This window comes from Neopsephotus bourkii, unplaced genomic scaffold (assembly GCF_033783945.1).
Source record: "Neopsephotus bourkii isolate Nb327-2 ecotype Australia unplaced genomic scaffold, CSIRO-AGI_Nbou_v1 NB_1008, whole genome shotgun sequence".
Classification (NCBI taxonomy): Eukaryota; Metazoa; Chordata; class Aves; order Psittaciformes; family Psittacidae; genus Neopsephotus; species Neopsephotus bourkii.
In genome coordinates, this window is record NW_026901498.1 from 131,439 (window position 1) to 145,759 (window position 14,321).

At 44.1% G+C, this 14,321-nt stretch overlaps 1 protein-coding gene across 4 annotated transcripts in view; it reads left to right on the forward strand.

The window, feature by feature from the left end:
- Nucleotides 1-14,321, forward strand: part of ZC3H18 (zinc finger CCCH-type containing 18) — a 47,233-nt gene that overhangs the window by 6,437 nt on the left and 26,475 nt on the right. Inside the window, exons 2-9 of one of the 4 annotated variants that reach the window (XM_061360022.1) lie at nt 2,101-2,693; nt 5,638-5,722; nt 8,296-8,444; nt 8,784-8,876; nt 9,438-9,595; nt 11,150-11,182; nt 12,771-12,897; nt 14,019-14,305. In XM_061360022.1, coding sequence (XP_061216006.1) covers nt 2,115-2,693; nt 5,638-5,722; nt 8,296-8,444; nt 8,784-8,876; nt 9,438-9,595; nt 11,150-11,182; nt 12,771-12,897; nt 14,019-14,305 — 1,511 coding nt within the window. In that variant the 5' untranslated portion in view covers nt 2,101-2,114. The remainder of the gene's footprint in view (nt 1-2,100; nt 2,694-5,637; nt 5,723-8,295; nt 8,445-8,783; nt 8,877-9,437; nt 9,596-11,149; nt 11,183-12,770; nt 12,898-14,018; nt 14,306-14,321) is intronic. The other 3 variants (XM_061360023.1, XM_061360024.1, XM_061360025.1) reach the window with 3 other exon arrangements.

Consider the following 14,321-nt stretch of genomic DNA (forward strand, 5'->3'; position numbering starts at 1 on the left):
AGTACTTACATAAAGACTTCTACTTCTTCTGGGAGTGCTTTTCATTGTGATTTTTCTCTGCAGACCTCCTATAGTATAATGAGCAGCATTTTCTTGAGTGTGACTTTCATCTTGAGAGTTTGCTGCAGATACCAGCTCAGCATGTCTTCACTAGGGTGAATACAAGAGATGTTATCTCAGTGATGACAGTGCATCTGGCAGCATACAGGACATAAATACAACAGCCCTGGTCCTTGCAAGTTCATGAAGAAGCAAATGAGTAGCATGGGTAACAATGTTGTGCCTTCCTGATTTCCAGGCACAGGCTCTTGACACACAGGAGAGATGCTGCATGTTCTCTATGCTTACCCTCCTGCTGTATTTCAGCACAGAGATACCCAGTTCTGTTACCAAAATGTTTTGGGGTTTATATGATGTGATGTCTTGGATTTGCTTTGGTGGAGTTCACTGTAGTCTATTGTGGCTTGGCTTGCCTCCTGTCTGTTCTTGCTCTTTAATGGTAAGTAACCTTTACTGTGCAGAACTAGTTGGAGGAGCATGGCAGGTAGGAGTGATAGTGTGGGTCATGGAAAGGTTAAGTAGCACAGAGCTGCCTGCTGTTATAATTCTGTTTCGCAGAGTATTGCTTGGTGTGCCTAAAGGAGCTGCCAGGGTCTTACAGCCTTTCTGTGTCAAGAGTTGACAATAACGGGTAAAAATCTGGTAATTTAGGCCATGGTTTTTGTTGCATCAGTAGTAAACATGCTTGCAAGGAGCTTGTACCTAGGAGCAGCTGAAGTAAAACATGGAACATACTGAGATGAAGAAATCCTATTGATTTGTAACCCTGTGGCTTTTTGTTTCCTAAACATGCTTCTGTAAGCCTTGGTTTGTCTTTAGCTTTTCATTTCTGTCTGATGGCTGCCCAAGCTTGTTCCTGTGCAGACCTTTGGGTTTGGAGGAGGAGGTAGCATATGGTGAAATGGTGAATTTAGTCCCCTGGAGAAGTGCCACCTTGAGAGGAGCCAATGCCTCTGTTGAGCCGTTCTACTGGTACAAGCAGAGAGCTGCAAGTGGCTGCTTTTATGTCTCTACGCATTGGCTGCCTCGGTGCTGGCAAACCTGCTAGGACACCTCTTGTCTACTTGGGCTCTTCTGAGGTAGCCAAGCACTGTGGTTATTGCTGAGGGGAGTGAGGAAGGAGTTGCCATCATTTATAAGGCTGAGTACATGCCGCAGCACGAGACCACAGATGAAGGGTCAGAGTTCTTAATCACCAAGAGCATTTGTCTAAATGTAAACCAGTAATCTTCCTAGTAACAGCTCAACCAGTTCCTTGGGTCAGGCAGTTCTAGAATTCATGGGATTTTTTGTTTTCTGGAGTAAAACAAGCATATATATGGCTTGGGGGGGTTTCTGGCTTTGCATCTTGTCTCTTCCTGTTGCATTTATTGTGCTTATTCTAAGCAGACATATAATTTTTTACTCGCTCATATTGAGCACATGTTCATACTGAGCTTCTAGAAGTGCATGGTGCAGAGAGTTATGAAGTTGATCATGTGTAAAGGAATTTTGAATCTTTAGTCTGTAAAGCAGCTGGAGATTAGGTGGCAACAGATGCACTGTCTGAATTAAACCTGATTGAAAATCCAGGTGTTTTCGTGATTGAATACTGCCTTTGCTTTCATATCTGTTCTGTGTGCAGTGTAAAAGGTCCTGTAGAGATACAGGCTATTTTTTCAGCATCACTGTAAGTTGTGCTCGTGTATGTCTCGAGTCTGTAGGGCCATGTGCTTATACTTGAAAAATACACCTTGGAGTTTGAAACTGACATGGTGAATGCTAGAGCTTGTAGGTAAAATTCCAAACACAAGCTCTGTTGTTGTATGTGAAGGGTGGCAGACTCTTGTCTAGTCTGGAACAATATCAGGATCAGTTTCTTGTGCAGGTTAAACTCTCTATTTCCTTCTTGAAGGTACTGTGATAAACCATATTAATGAATTCAAGCAATGTTTTCTTCTTAGGAGGTGAAATACAAGAGTACAGATTCTGCAAGATGAACCTTCCTTGATCTCTCCCATCTTGCTCCCCATAACTAGTGTTGTTTTCTACCCTCTGCAGACTATTGGGTACTGATGGACGTTTCCAACAGCCCTGAGCGAAACCCCTGCTCTCCTGACGAAGAAGACCAGCAGCTTTCTGATGAGGAAGTCCTGAAGGAATGTTGTTCAGACCGTGAACTTGATGGAGAGGGTGGGCAAGGCAGCATTATGGGTGAGGAGGAGGATGCAGCCAGGGGATTGGGCCATGGTGAAGAGGAGAACCGCTCAGATGAAGAGGACCGCTTAAGTGAACCTAAGTCTCACCAGTCTGACAACAATGAGCAGAGTGGGGAGCTGAAGAGCCCTGCACCTCGCAAAGGTGAGGAAGAAGACAGGACAAATGATCTTGGTGATGAAGCATCCTCTGTCACCCGTGAACTTGATGAGCATGAGTTGGACTATGATGAGGAAGTTCCTGAGGAACCAAGTGCTGCTGCTGCAGAGGAGGATGGTGAGAAAGCTGCTGGTGAGGATGATGAGGAAGAAGAGAAAGGAGATGATGCTCATGAAGATGAGAAAAAATCCAGTAGCAAAAGTGATGATGAAAAGGATCCCCTCAAGGAGAAGAAGAAAGAAGAAGATGATGGAGAAATTGATGATGGAGAAATTGATGTAAGTAGGAGCTGGTCCAAGTGGGCAGAGCCCTACAGGGAAAGACCTGTCCTCGTGTTTCTGAACTGTTTGGCTCTTAGACTGCCATGCCTCCCTTCTTTGACATGAATTAGCTGTGTTAGCTGTGTCCCCAGTGTGCAAGTAACACACTTTCTCTCTGGAGGTAAGACCATACTGCATACCAAATCCTAAACTTGGTGGGTGGAATGTCTGGTACCATGTACTGTAGAAAAGCTTTGTGCCAAATACTGTCAGAGGCATCACAAATAAGCTTTGTTCCCATTGAACATGGAAGGACTCCAGTGCTTTAAGAAACTATTTTGCCTCAGCTTTTGGAGGACTTTTGGATGATGCTGACAGCAAATTACTTGGCTATGGAGTAGGTGTTCATAAGCTGTCTCCTTGCCTGAGGTTGAGAGGCTGGTGCTGGGGAGTGGAAGCCTGTGGCCCCGAGATGGTTGTTGGGCTTTAGCAGCATCTGGGTGCATGGAAGGGGAGCAGAAGGTGCTGGGCTCTCTGGAAAGTGCCTAACCAGGTGGCTGCTGCATGTGATTTAGAGGATATTTTTAGTTATATGCAGTCCCAGTAGCTGCTGTTTCACAGCTGAGGACAAACAGCTATTTAATAAAATCAAAACCTGGGTTTAATTGCCTTGGTGACTGGGGCAAATAGCACTCCTTATTCATGTTTGTCTTTACATGTTTAATACAGCTTAATACCAGTTTCCCTCTTGCAGGCAGAAGAAAACAGGGCAGAGTGATTCTAGCAGGAGAGTAGAAACCCTCCTGTGGGTTCCTGATCTGGTGGACACCTTGCTTGAATCTGAATAGTGAGAGTGCAAAGCACTTCAAAGGGAAGTCTGTGGTCCAGAGCAGGCTCTGTTCTCAGCTGTCTGTACCAGAAGGTATCCTGCACAGCTAAGAGAGGTTGTGAGAGCATCCTGGTGACCAGACAAGAAGCAATGCGCTGTGGATGGAGTCACTGGTGGGGAGGATTCATAGTGGGGAGGTGGTGTTGTTTTCCAGTCTCCATAGCTGTGTAGCTGCCCTGACCATGTGCTCAGGAAGCTCTCAGACCATCACAGAAGAGACCTTCCTCCCTTTTCACTGAAGAGTCATATATTGTGTGGTTTTTTGCTTTGACAAGTGCTGTTGCTTAAAAAAAGGTGATGTAATTTTTCTTCATCATAGCCATTCTGGCAGATAATTTTGTTTAAAAACATATTTTCCAGAATTTTTATGTGTTTCTGATTTGTTTAGGAAGAGTTCTACCGTCTTGTGAAAAGAGTCCAGGCAGGGGGAGAAAAAATTCCTGGAGCCGTGACTCTGTGCCTGCTTCTTGATTAAAATATGAATGCTTTCCTTTAAAGTCTAAGGCATTCTTAAAAGCGCTCTCCTTACAAAGCACAAGATGAATCTGTACTCTGGTTTTCATATATTATCTCATAACAGGGCTCCCAGCTGCCTGATTCCAAGGAGACCTCACAGAAATAAATACTTACCCTTTTGTTCAAGTACAGCATTTGCAAAGACTTCACACAGCTCCTTTGAAAGAAGCGGAGTTGAGCTGGTTATGCCATTCACACGTCACTGAATGCCATCCCCAGCTTCAGGGGGGAGCTGTGAAACCTCTGCATTTTATTCTGCTTTCAGACTTCTGTCTTGGACTGAGGGGAATATCAATGCAAATTTTAATTTGAATATATCTGTAGTATTTTAAATCCCTCCTTGTTCAGGAGAGCTCTGCTTGTATTGCCTTCGGAGGAATGCAGCAGCAGAAGCTGTTAACCCATCTCTCTAGAGATCCTCTGTTTACTTACAGCCAAGTGATGTTCTTTTCTTCCTTTCCAGCTGCTAAATTGATCAAAGCACATAACTTTCCTAATCTTTTCCATGTAGACAACTGCCATTTCTGCCACAGGGTTGCTGCGATTGGCACGCAAAGGGAGGGCCTCCACCAGATGCTCCCTCTTCAGATGTATTTCAGATGATGAAAACTTGTGTGGTGGTGAATGGAAGCAAAGTGAGGGAAAGCCAGGGTGCCTTTTAGATTAAATAGCTCATTTCCTCGCCACATATCTCTGACAGTTCTGGTCATGTATTTGCCCTTTGACTTTTCAGCTGTGCCTCATGAAGCCAGGGAAGGGATTTTACCCCCCTTGAGAACAAAGGCAAAGGCAGGTACTTTTCAAGGTTTCAACAGCTTTCTTCTGGAGATGTTTTGTGGCTGTTATTTCACACTCTCATCCCCTGTGGTTCTTAATCTTGAAAACAACCTGCATCTCCCAGGCTTTCTTCCTCGGGCTGCTGTGCCTGGGGATGATGTGGCGTTTTATATGAGCTGATTCAGAGCTCCCGCCTGGAGCTGAGGAGTAGAAGGGAAGGTGTCAAGTTGTTGCCAAAGAGGGCTGGAAGAAATATACATGACTTTATTCCTAAGAAGTTTATTTACAAAGTTGTCACTCAGCACTGTGGGAAAGCATGTGGGAGTTAGTTATTGTAATAGCAGTTGTCCTTCAGAATTGGACAGATGCTGCTGGGTTATTGCATTAATGCGGGAATACTGCTGTGCATTTTAAAACAATAGGTAGAAGGAATTGGTTTGAGCTTAAATAAGGGTGACATGAGTGCTGAGCAGGGGACAGTCCAGTATATAGCAGGTGGTGATGCAGCTTGAAACCTTGGTCTGTAGTGTGGCATCAGGATGTGCTTAACACCTGAAGGGTTTCAAACCACCTTTGAAACACTGAAGCTGATGCGTCTTGCTGTTTGTAGAAGCACACTGTGAAGATGCTGTGGCATATTTGTTGGAACTTTATACTGTTTTTCTCTCCTGTTTCGCTCCAGGGTGTGTTTTCAGTGACTGATATTTGACCGTATTGTGAAATGTCAAGTCGCTGCAGAAAATGCACCACGTGAAATGTCAGCTTGTCTGTCTGTTCCAGGATGATGACTTGGAGGAAGGAGAAGTTAAAGACCCCAATGACAGAAAAGTGAGGCCACGTCCCACTTGCCGATTCTTCATGAAAGGTAATGACAGATTGCAATGGTGGAAGAAAACCAAAGGTGCTGTGATTTTTCTTGTTTGATTTAAACCATTAAACTGCTGTCTGCATTATAAACTCTGCCCCAGGTGTCCTCAGTATCACCTTTCTGTTCCTTGGCAACCAGATGCTGAATTTACATAGAGCCAATATGCAAAAATGGATTTGCCCTAAGTGTGGTGAGCCTGATGGAAGCAAGTAAGGGAAGACTTAGAGTCAAAGAATGGTTTGGGTTGGAAGGGACCTTAAAGCTCCTCCAGCTCCAACCCCTGCCACAGGCAGGGACCCCTTCCACTGGAGCAGCTTGCTCCAAGCCCCTGTGTCCAACCTGGCCTAGAACACTGCCAGGGATGGGGCAGCCACAGCTTCTATGGGCACCCTGTGCCAGCGTCTCAGCACCCTCACAGGGAAGGGCTTCTGCCTAAGAGCTCATCTCAGTTTCCCCTCTGGCACGTTAAAGCCATTCTCCTTGTCCTGTCACTACAGGCCCTTGTCCAGGTTTCCTATAGCCTGTGGAGCTGCTCCAAGGTCTCCCCTTAAGGAGCCTTCTCCAGACTGAACAAGCCCAGTTCTCTCAGGGTGTCTTATCTTCATGGCTTCATCTGGTCTTGCTGTGACAGTTCCATGTGTTTCTTACGCTGCAAGTGTTCTTAAAACAGCATGGGATATAAATGCCTTTTTTACTATATTTTTTTCTGTAATTTTTAATAGGACATTCCCCAAAGTTTGGGCAAATCTCTTAACAGCTTATCTTATGCTATCCTGGAATTTTGCTTTAGTTTAGAGAGTTAGGTTTTATAAAAGTTTACTTATTTAAACTGATTACAGGTTAGTAATATAATCTTACACTTCCTCCAGCTGCATCTCATTTCATGTTTGCTGATTTATGTGGTTTTATTTACAATCACCCTCAAAACAGTTTATGAAAATCTGGATCAAAAGAAGGGTGGGGAGCAGGGTGGAGTCTCTTACTCCTTACGTCAGTGGTGTAATGCAGAGCAGGGAGCTGCTCAGGGGGTTTCCAGAGACGTGACCATCACATATCACATACTCTGCTTCCTGGATGTCTTCCGGTATCAGATTTTCTCTGTGTGCTGAGACACGAAGGTGTTGGTGGTGATGATGGTGGAACAGGGAAGTTCCTCTGCCAGGAGAGCTGTTTGTTCCTGAATCCTTAGCGTGACACACGCCTCTGTGCAGCATGGAAATATTTGCTTGAGTCAAAGTTCAGGCTGCAGGATCTCCTGCCGTAGTTGTTCTTTGATTTGGTGTCAGTTCAGGTAACATTGACACTCGCTCCTGCTTGCCCCATAAAGGCTTTACTGCCACCAGGAAGATGAGGTGTTGCTCTTCAAGGCATTCAGATTTTAACCCTTGCTGTATTGGAGGAGCACTCATGTGGCTGCATCTATCCAGTGGCTTGAATGACCAGCTTGCAAAGCCTTCTAGCAAAATAACTTGCTGTATAGCCACCTTCACATGAGCAGGGCTTGTTACTTGTCAGGATGATCATTCCTCTTGACACGTCAGTAGGAACGTAAGTGTTGATATAGGTGTCTGACAGCCCTTACCCACAGTGCTTAGGCACTCAGAAGGGATGAGCCATTGACCAAAGGGATTTGTGCTCATTATGTTTGACAGTACAAAAGCATACAGTGGTACTTCTGACACTAGCTCGAGGTTAGTATGGGACAGATGAGGAGCATTTCCAGGTACCGAAGTGCAGTGTGAACTCCTGCTAGCCAGCACTGGGGATTCTTCTCTGGCTGAAGCAGTGTTAACGGCTCCTTTACCCCTCAAGTCAGTGTGCTAATGACTGAGCTAGCACACAACTAGCAATGACTTTGTGATGCAGTTGTTTGCTGGGAGATCTGCAAAATATCTCTTGCCTGATGTTTAGCAGATTGCAAAGAAGAAAGAAAAGGGTTTTGTTTCTGAGGAAAGCTAAGTTAAAAGTTGGAAATTAGCTTTGTATCCTGTATAGACCCCCAAGTGTTACTGTTTCTTTGGGAGTGGTACCTCAAGCTAACGAGCAGCCTCAGGTTTTTCTGCTGCACTCAACAGTGATGTCTCCTTTCCTACTTAGTGCTGGCAAGCCTGTGGGTTCGGCTGGAAGGAAAAGCTTTTATATACTTCATGCCTCACCAGAGAGCTGTTCATTTTGAATGCACTGCAATGCTTTCTTTTCTGTCAGGTTATAGGCATTCATTGTTTTTTGTAAAAGGTAAAGCTCCTAACTTGGAGTGTTTGTCATTAATAAGACTTGAAGAGCTCATAGGCTTATTACGGCATTTGCCTGATGGTCTATTTGCATCCATCCCTCCCTTCTCACCATAATGAGGTTCTTATACACTTCTGTGACTGGATCTGTTTGTCCTCTCTGGGAAGATGTTGGGTGGTGAAGGTCTTTCCATGTGTATGAAAACAGGTAAATCCCAACAAAACTGGAAAGAAAAAGGTCACATGTCTCAAACAGCATTATTGCTTGCTGGGTTTTAAATACCTGTGGGGCTAAACGAACGTTTGTTGTGGGGATCTAACAGAACTATGTTTCCACAGGGCACTGTACCTGGGGCATGAACTGTCGATTTATTCACCCTGGTGTGAACGACAAAGGAAACTACTCCTTGATCTCCAAGCCTGAGCCCTTCTCCCCAAATGGAGCTCCTCCCATCGGCCCTCACCCACTGATGCCAGCCAATCCTTGGGTATGGACATCTGTTTTATGGATTTACGGCTTCTGCACATAGCTTTTGTCTCCTGTTCTGAAAGTAAAGATGATTTGGGTTGGTTTTTGTTTTTTTAGCTAATAACTTAGGAACATTAGTTACTACCCAATTCATCAGTTGGATGTATATTTTAAAAGCTTGTCTTGTAGTTGCTAGTAGAGCAGAATAATCTTCCATGTGTGTCCCAGTTTATGCCCTGCTGATACATCTCCAAAGTTTCTGGAGGTACTCTGGGGTAACTTCATAGCAAAGCATGAGTTTGCTGCTTAAAACTAATGTCAAGTGTGTGTCTTCTTCCTCCTCTTGCCTTTCCAACAGGGAGGACCAGTTGTTGATGAAATCTTACCTCCGCCCCCTCCGGACCCTCCAACAGAAAGTGCCTGGGAGAGAGGACTCCGGCATGCTAAAGAGGTAAATGCCATCCTCGGGAAGCATGCTGATGTCTCCTAAATCCAGTTGCCTGTTTCAGAAGAAGCTTTTTTTAGAGCATGTAGCTTCTTGTTCTTTCTAAGGAACTTTCCTTTTGCCTTTAAACTTGTTAACTCTATCTTGTTATATATCACAGTTGTACAGTCAAAAGACGCTGACAGCTAGGTTTGGTTTTTTCATACGGCAATGAGCTACGGGGAGTTTGTGGCCCTGAAGTCAAAACCTCTACAAAGCAAACCTTTCTAAGCTGGGCTAATTTCCTTTACTTCAGAACCTGTCTCGGTAGCATGTATCCATGTGCCTGATCATTGCAGAAAATGGGGTTAGCATGTGTGAAACTTTCTTCTGCTCTTCTGAGCAGATGGAATAGTGAATTACACTTTGCACAGGAAGGAAAGCCCAGTGTCTTGCACATTGAGACCTCAGCAGAAGAAGGTTGTTTTAGCTGAAGGGCAGGTTTCTCCCAAGTGAAGGATTTTTAAGATTGCAGTTTCTCTGGGTCTCAGAAATGCTCTCTTTACAATGGTTTTTATATTATGGCAGGTATTAAAAAAGGCAACTATGAGAAAAGAGCAGGAGCCTGACTTCGAGGAGAAGAGGTTCACTGTGACTATTGGAGAAGACGAGCGTGAATTTGACAAAGAAAATGAGTTCTTCCGTGACTGGAATTACCGCATCACCAGAGATGTCAGAGATCCAGCGTAAGTCTTGGTTTTGCTACATGGAATAGACTGGGGGAAATGTAGTACAAGATGGCAGTCTTGAGTTAACTTCTACAGACTGGAGGAATGCTTACCTCAAAGTGGAAACAACTTCCATTAAGCAGCATGTGCACCAGTTAAATCTGAGCTGCCTCCACTCACTCCAGTTCACACTACCTTCCTTTACAGCCATCTTTAAACCTTTCTGCCTTCAGTGTTGTTGGCACACTGGTCCCTCAGGGGCATTGTCTGGTTGTACATTGCCTGTGTCACACCAGTGCATTCACCTCCTTTTCCTCTTGTTTTTCTTATTCCAACCCATGAAAGTATTAAAACTGAAGCTGCAGAGTTGGAGTAAGGTCCAAGAGGTTTAGGGCAGCAGTTGTACTGCCTCAACCATCTGGGTGATTATTTGCAAGGGCATTGGCACAGCAACTGGTCTTGAACATTTTGACCAGTCCCAGATAAACTGTTGAGTAAGACAGTGGTCAGAGAATAAACCCTTTAGCTGCCAGTGCATAGCCTGGGCCAAAACAAACACCCTAAACTTAAGTGCTTAAATGATTAGGGTTTTTTTAAGGAGGTGAAAGGTAAAATGGAGACCTCAGACACACTGCTGTTATGTCTGAGAGCAGGCAGGAAAAGATGCAAGGGTGAATTAGTCAGCTCTGGGAAACTTGGTTAGTGGTTCTCAAGACAAGAAATCAAATGGAAGAAGGTTTTTTGAGAGGCTTGTGTTCTGCAGGATTACAGGTGAATCTGTTTCTCTTGCTCATACAGCCTCTGTTCTTCCTACACATACAGACTGTGGGAACACTCCCACTCACAAAGTGTTGCAAGTCTTGATTCTGTCTCTTTTAGAGTGAATGAGTTGCAAAAAAACACGTTTGGAAAGGAATAAGGAGCAGGTTAAGCTTTTGTCCCTTGATTTGCTGTGGAGTGCAGTTCTTTTCCCCTATTTTAAATTCTGCAGCCTGAAATAAAACAGTTGCCTTGTATTAATTTTTTTCTGGGTAGAAATATGTCTGTTGTATTTAACAGAACAAGGTCCTCTGTTCCTCTGAGAAGGCTCTCAGTTGCACCTGGGACATATCATGAGTGCTCTGTGGGTTAACTGTACAGTATCTTTATTTTATGACTGTGTATGGAAACTATCATCAGCGTTCTGATTGTTCTGTGCCACTGTCTCACTGATGCAGGGATTGTTGTGTTAGGTACAGAACTTTCTGTTTTTCATCCAGTCAAGGCAAATAAATGTTTTGCATGTTGCCGATGTTAAGTAAGTTAACAAATGGAATTCCTGTAAATTCAAGCACCTTTATTGTGGCATTGTAATATCTTCATTGCGTGTAAAGGCTAAAGTTATTGATGATGATGATGCTTAAACTCCAAAAATGGCAGTTTTTCTCACGCATATGCACCTTATTGCACAGAGTGACACCTTGCAGCAAACTAACCACTGTTGTGTTAATAAATGCTTTGAGGACTGTCTTGTGACCTATGGAGATGTCTAAATAGTTCATGAATCCCTTTTTCTTTTTTGAAAAACTATAGGGAGGTGGACATCAAAGAAAACATTAACTATGGGTAAGCAGGTCTTTGATTCCAGTACTGTTGCAACCGTAAGAAAACGTTCCCTTTCCTTTTTCCATTGTACTTCTTAAAACTTCCTAGGCCACAGACTGCTGTCTCATCTGATGTGGTGGGCAGTTTAACTGAATGGATGTATTTGATTTTTTTGGTGATACCAATTATTTGCCTAAGCATTTAAGCACCGCATTATCTAAATGTTCAGCAGTTAATTAAACAAGTTAAATGATTGTTTACATGAATAAGAAGTCCACAGAAGTTACAGAAAGGGAATGTGGAGATTTGGAATTGAATCTGTGTTGAAAAGTAAGAGTTTCTTTTTGGTGTAGCTTGAGATTTTTTGTGTCTCTTTGGACACCTGATGTCACTGAATCTAGACTGTTGTCTGGTTGGCATCAGGAGTTTCTTGCTGGATTAAATATCAGTATTCAGGATTAGCTGGTATCTTTCCCTTGGCTTGTTTCAGACAAAAGTGGAAATCTTAAACCATTTAAAAGCATTGGAACAAAAGTGCAAGTACCAGCTTGACTTGCAGGGCAGCACTTGCATCATAGCCAGTTTTAGATTATTTACCAGTTTCTAAAATGCAAAAGTGGGCCCTTTATTCCTCTTAGGTACAACTCAGTCTCATTATGGATAATCTGGAATTTGGGATCATTTGTTTTATATCTTAGTCTGCCATTGACTCCTCTGTGGCCCTGGAAGTTTCTTGGTTTCCTGTACCCACCTCCCTGTCTTTAGAATGGGTGTGATATTTCCACTCCAGGTGGCTGGCAGGGATTAGATGTTGTTGAGTATGTGAATTAAAACAATTTAATAATGTTAATAGAATTCATCAAATGGAGGAAACATTGCAGATTTAAGGAGGGTGGGGTTTAAATCCCTTTTTGACCCAAAGTCACTACAGTTTTGCAGCTGGGCAGCATGTGCCGTCTGCTTGCCCGTTCATTTGTGTGCTTGGAGGGCCAGAGCCCATTTTCCCCTGGAGAATATGACCTGCAGATGCAGTTATCTTCATTGCATGGAGTAATTCCAGGTATCAGGGCAGAGCATTGTTGGCCTACCCCAAAGCTTAACTTCCCCAGTGGAATGCTCAGCTACAGCTCATGTCCTGTGCTGGTGGCAGCGGGATGCACCCATCATATCTGGTGGCAGGGTGGGTAGGAGATCACCATCTGTTTCACTTCAGATGTGAGAATGCTTGAGATTAGTTCTGTGTGCATGAACAGAAAACACAGCTCAAAATCAATGAGGCAAAACATGTTCTGTTACATTTGCATATATTTGAAGTAGCTATAAAGTGCATTTTTACCACATTGATTTGAAAGGCTGAATTTGGTGTGTTTAGCATTTTTCTTTTGTGTTTATCAAGAAAAGTTTATGCTTTTCTTTGATAAGCTTCACTTTAAAAATCCTGTCTGTTTGGGATATGTAGAAAATAAACCACTGTGTATGATCATGCTCAGTTGAACATGTTTATTCTTGTCAGTGCACAGTGACTAAAACCTGAGCTAGAATACGTAGCATTTCTGTGTGGCGACGAAGTGATGCTTCCCTTTCTAACCTTCCCTGTTTTTCATTGTAGGCTTGATCCCTATACAGATCCCTATTATGACTATGAAATAGAACGGTTCTGGCGTGGTGGGCAGTATGAGAATTTCAGGGTTCAGTATACAGACCCAGATCCATACCGTAACTACAGAGTAAGTAAGGTAATACGCCTTTCTGTGCTTCTCCTTTCAGCTTTCTTCTAGGTACTTCTGGTGCTTGTCATGTTTCCAGTGCAGGGTTGAAACAGGCCATTTGATGGACGTTCAGGATGCTTCATCTTACAGAGAGTTAAATCTTGACTTAATTACTGCACAGAACACGTTCACCCTGAGTGCCGGGGTGGGAGGAGGTCCTGTTGCAGTGTGATGAAGGCATGTATGAGTTGGGAAGATGGTTCCTTCTTGCTGGCTGCACCTCTGCGTACCATCCTCATACAGCCACATCTGCAGCCATTCTTGGACATGTCAGGGGAGTGAGGGAGTTTCCAGGAAATAACCTTACTGTGGTTTGCTTGTTAGCTACTGGGACAGAAAGGACTGGATCTGGATAGGCGTGCTTAGTGTGCAGACAGAGGTTCCAACATGACTGTCCACTGCTGGTGGAGTTCTGTGTTAGTTGATCAAGTCAGGTGAGGAAACCCCCCAGCCAGTTGCTGAAATCCCAGATCAGTTGGTGTTGTACTGCTATAAGTTACCGAGCTCCATGAAAATAAGGCTGTGAATGAACCCTTTCCCTCTGCTTCCTTTTGCCCTTATTGAGCATGTTGTGCTTATAGAATAGTGGCAAAAAAACAGTAAGTCCGGCTCAGTGGGGAGCTTTTCAGTGGTATTTGTCACATCCTATAGAAAGTGGCTTTCCTTGTGCTGGAAGGCCTTGCTGTTCTGCAGAAGCAGTGCATAAACAGAAGCCTGTCCTCGCTATTGTTGCACATGCTGCACCATCAGTTATTTTCATGGTGCTTGTTTGTACAGTTAATCAGCTAAACACGATTAGCAGTGAGAGTAAATACTTGTAAACATCAATACGTTTATTTAATAAGCGTAATAAGCTAAATTAATCTTTGACTGTTGCCTTTGAAAATTACAGCTGTGATGTATGTTTTGTTCCTTTCCACTTTCTGCCTGCTCAGCAAACAGCGATGGCCAGCAAGCTCCACATTTGTCTATCTCAACGCTTTGCTCTGACATGGGAGGGTGTCTGTAATTCACTGTGGTCCAGGACCTTGTTACCCACTTTGTTAGGGGATGTTACCACACAGTGATTCCTCTTTTCTTTTTTGAAGGAAAGAGAGCGAGAACGCGAACGGGAAAGAGAGAACAGGCAACGAGAAAGGGAACGTGAGAGGGAGCGGGAGCGGGAACGGGAGCGGCGCCAGAGGGAGCGAGAACGGGAAAGGGAACGGGAGCGCGACAAGGAGCGCCAGCGGCGAAAAGAGGAGTGGGAACGCGAACGCGAACGGGTGAAGAGAGATGAAAAGGACAGGCAGCACAGGGACCGGGACAGAGACCGGGACAGGGACCGGGAAAAGGAGAAAGAAAAAGCCAAGCCCCGGTCCCCGCTGCTACCAAGGTAAGTGTTGGCTGGA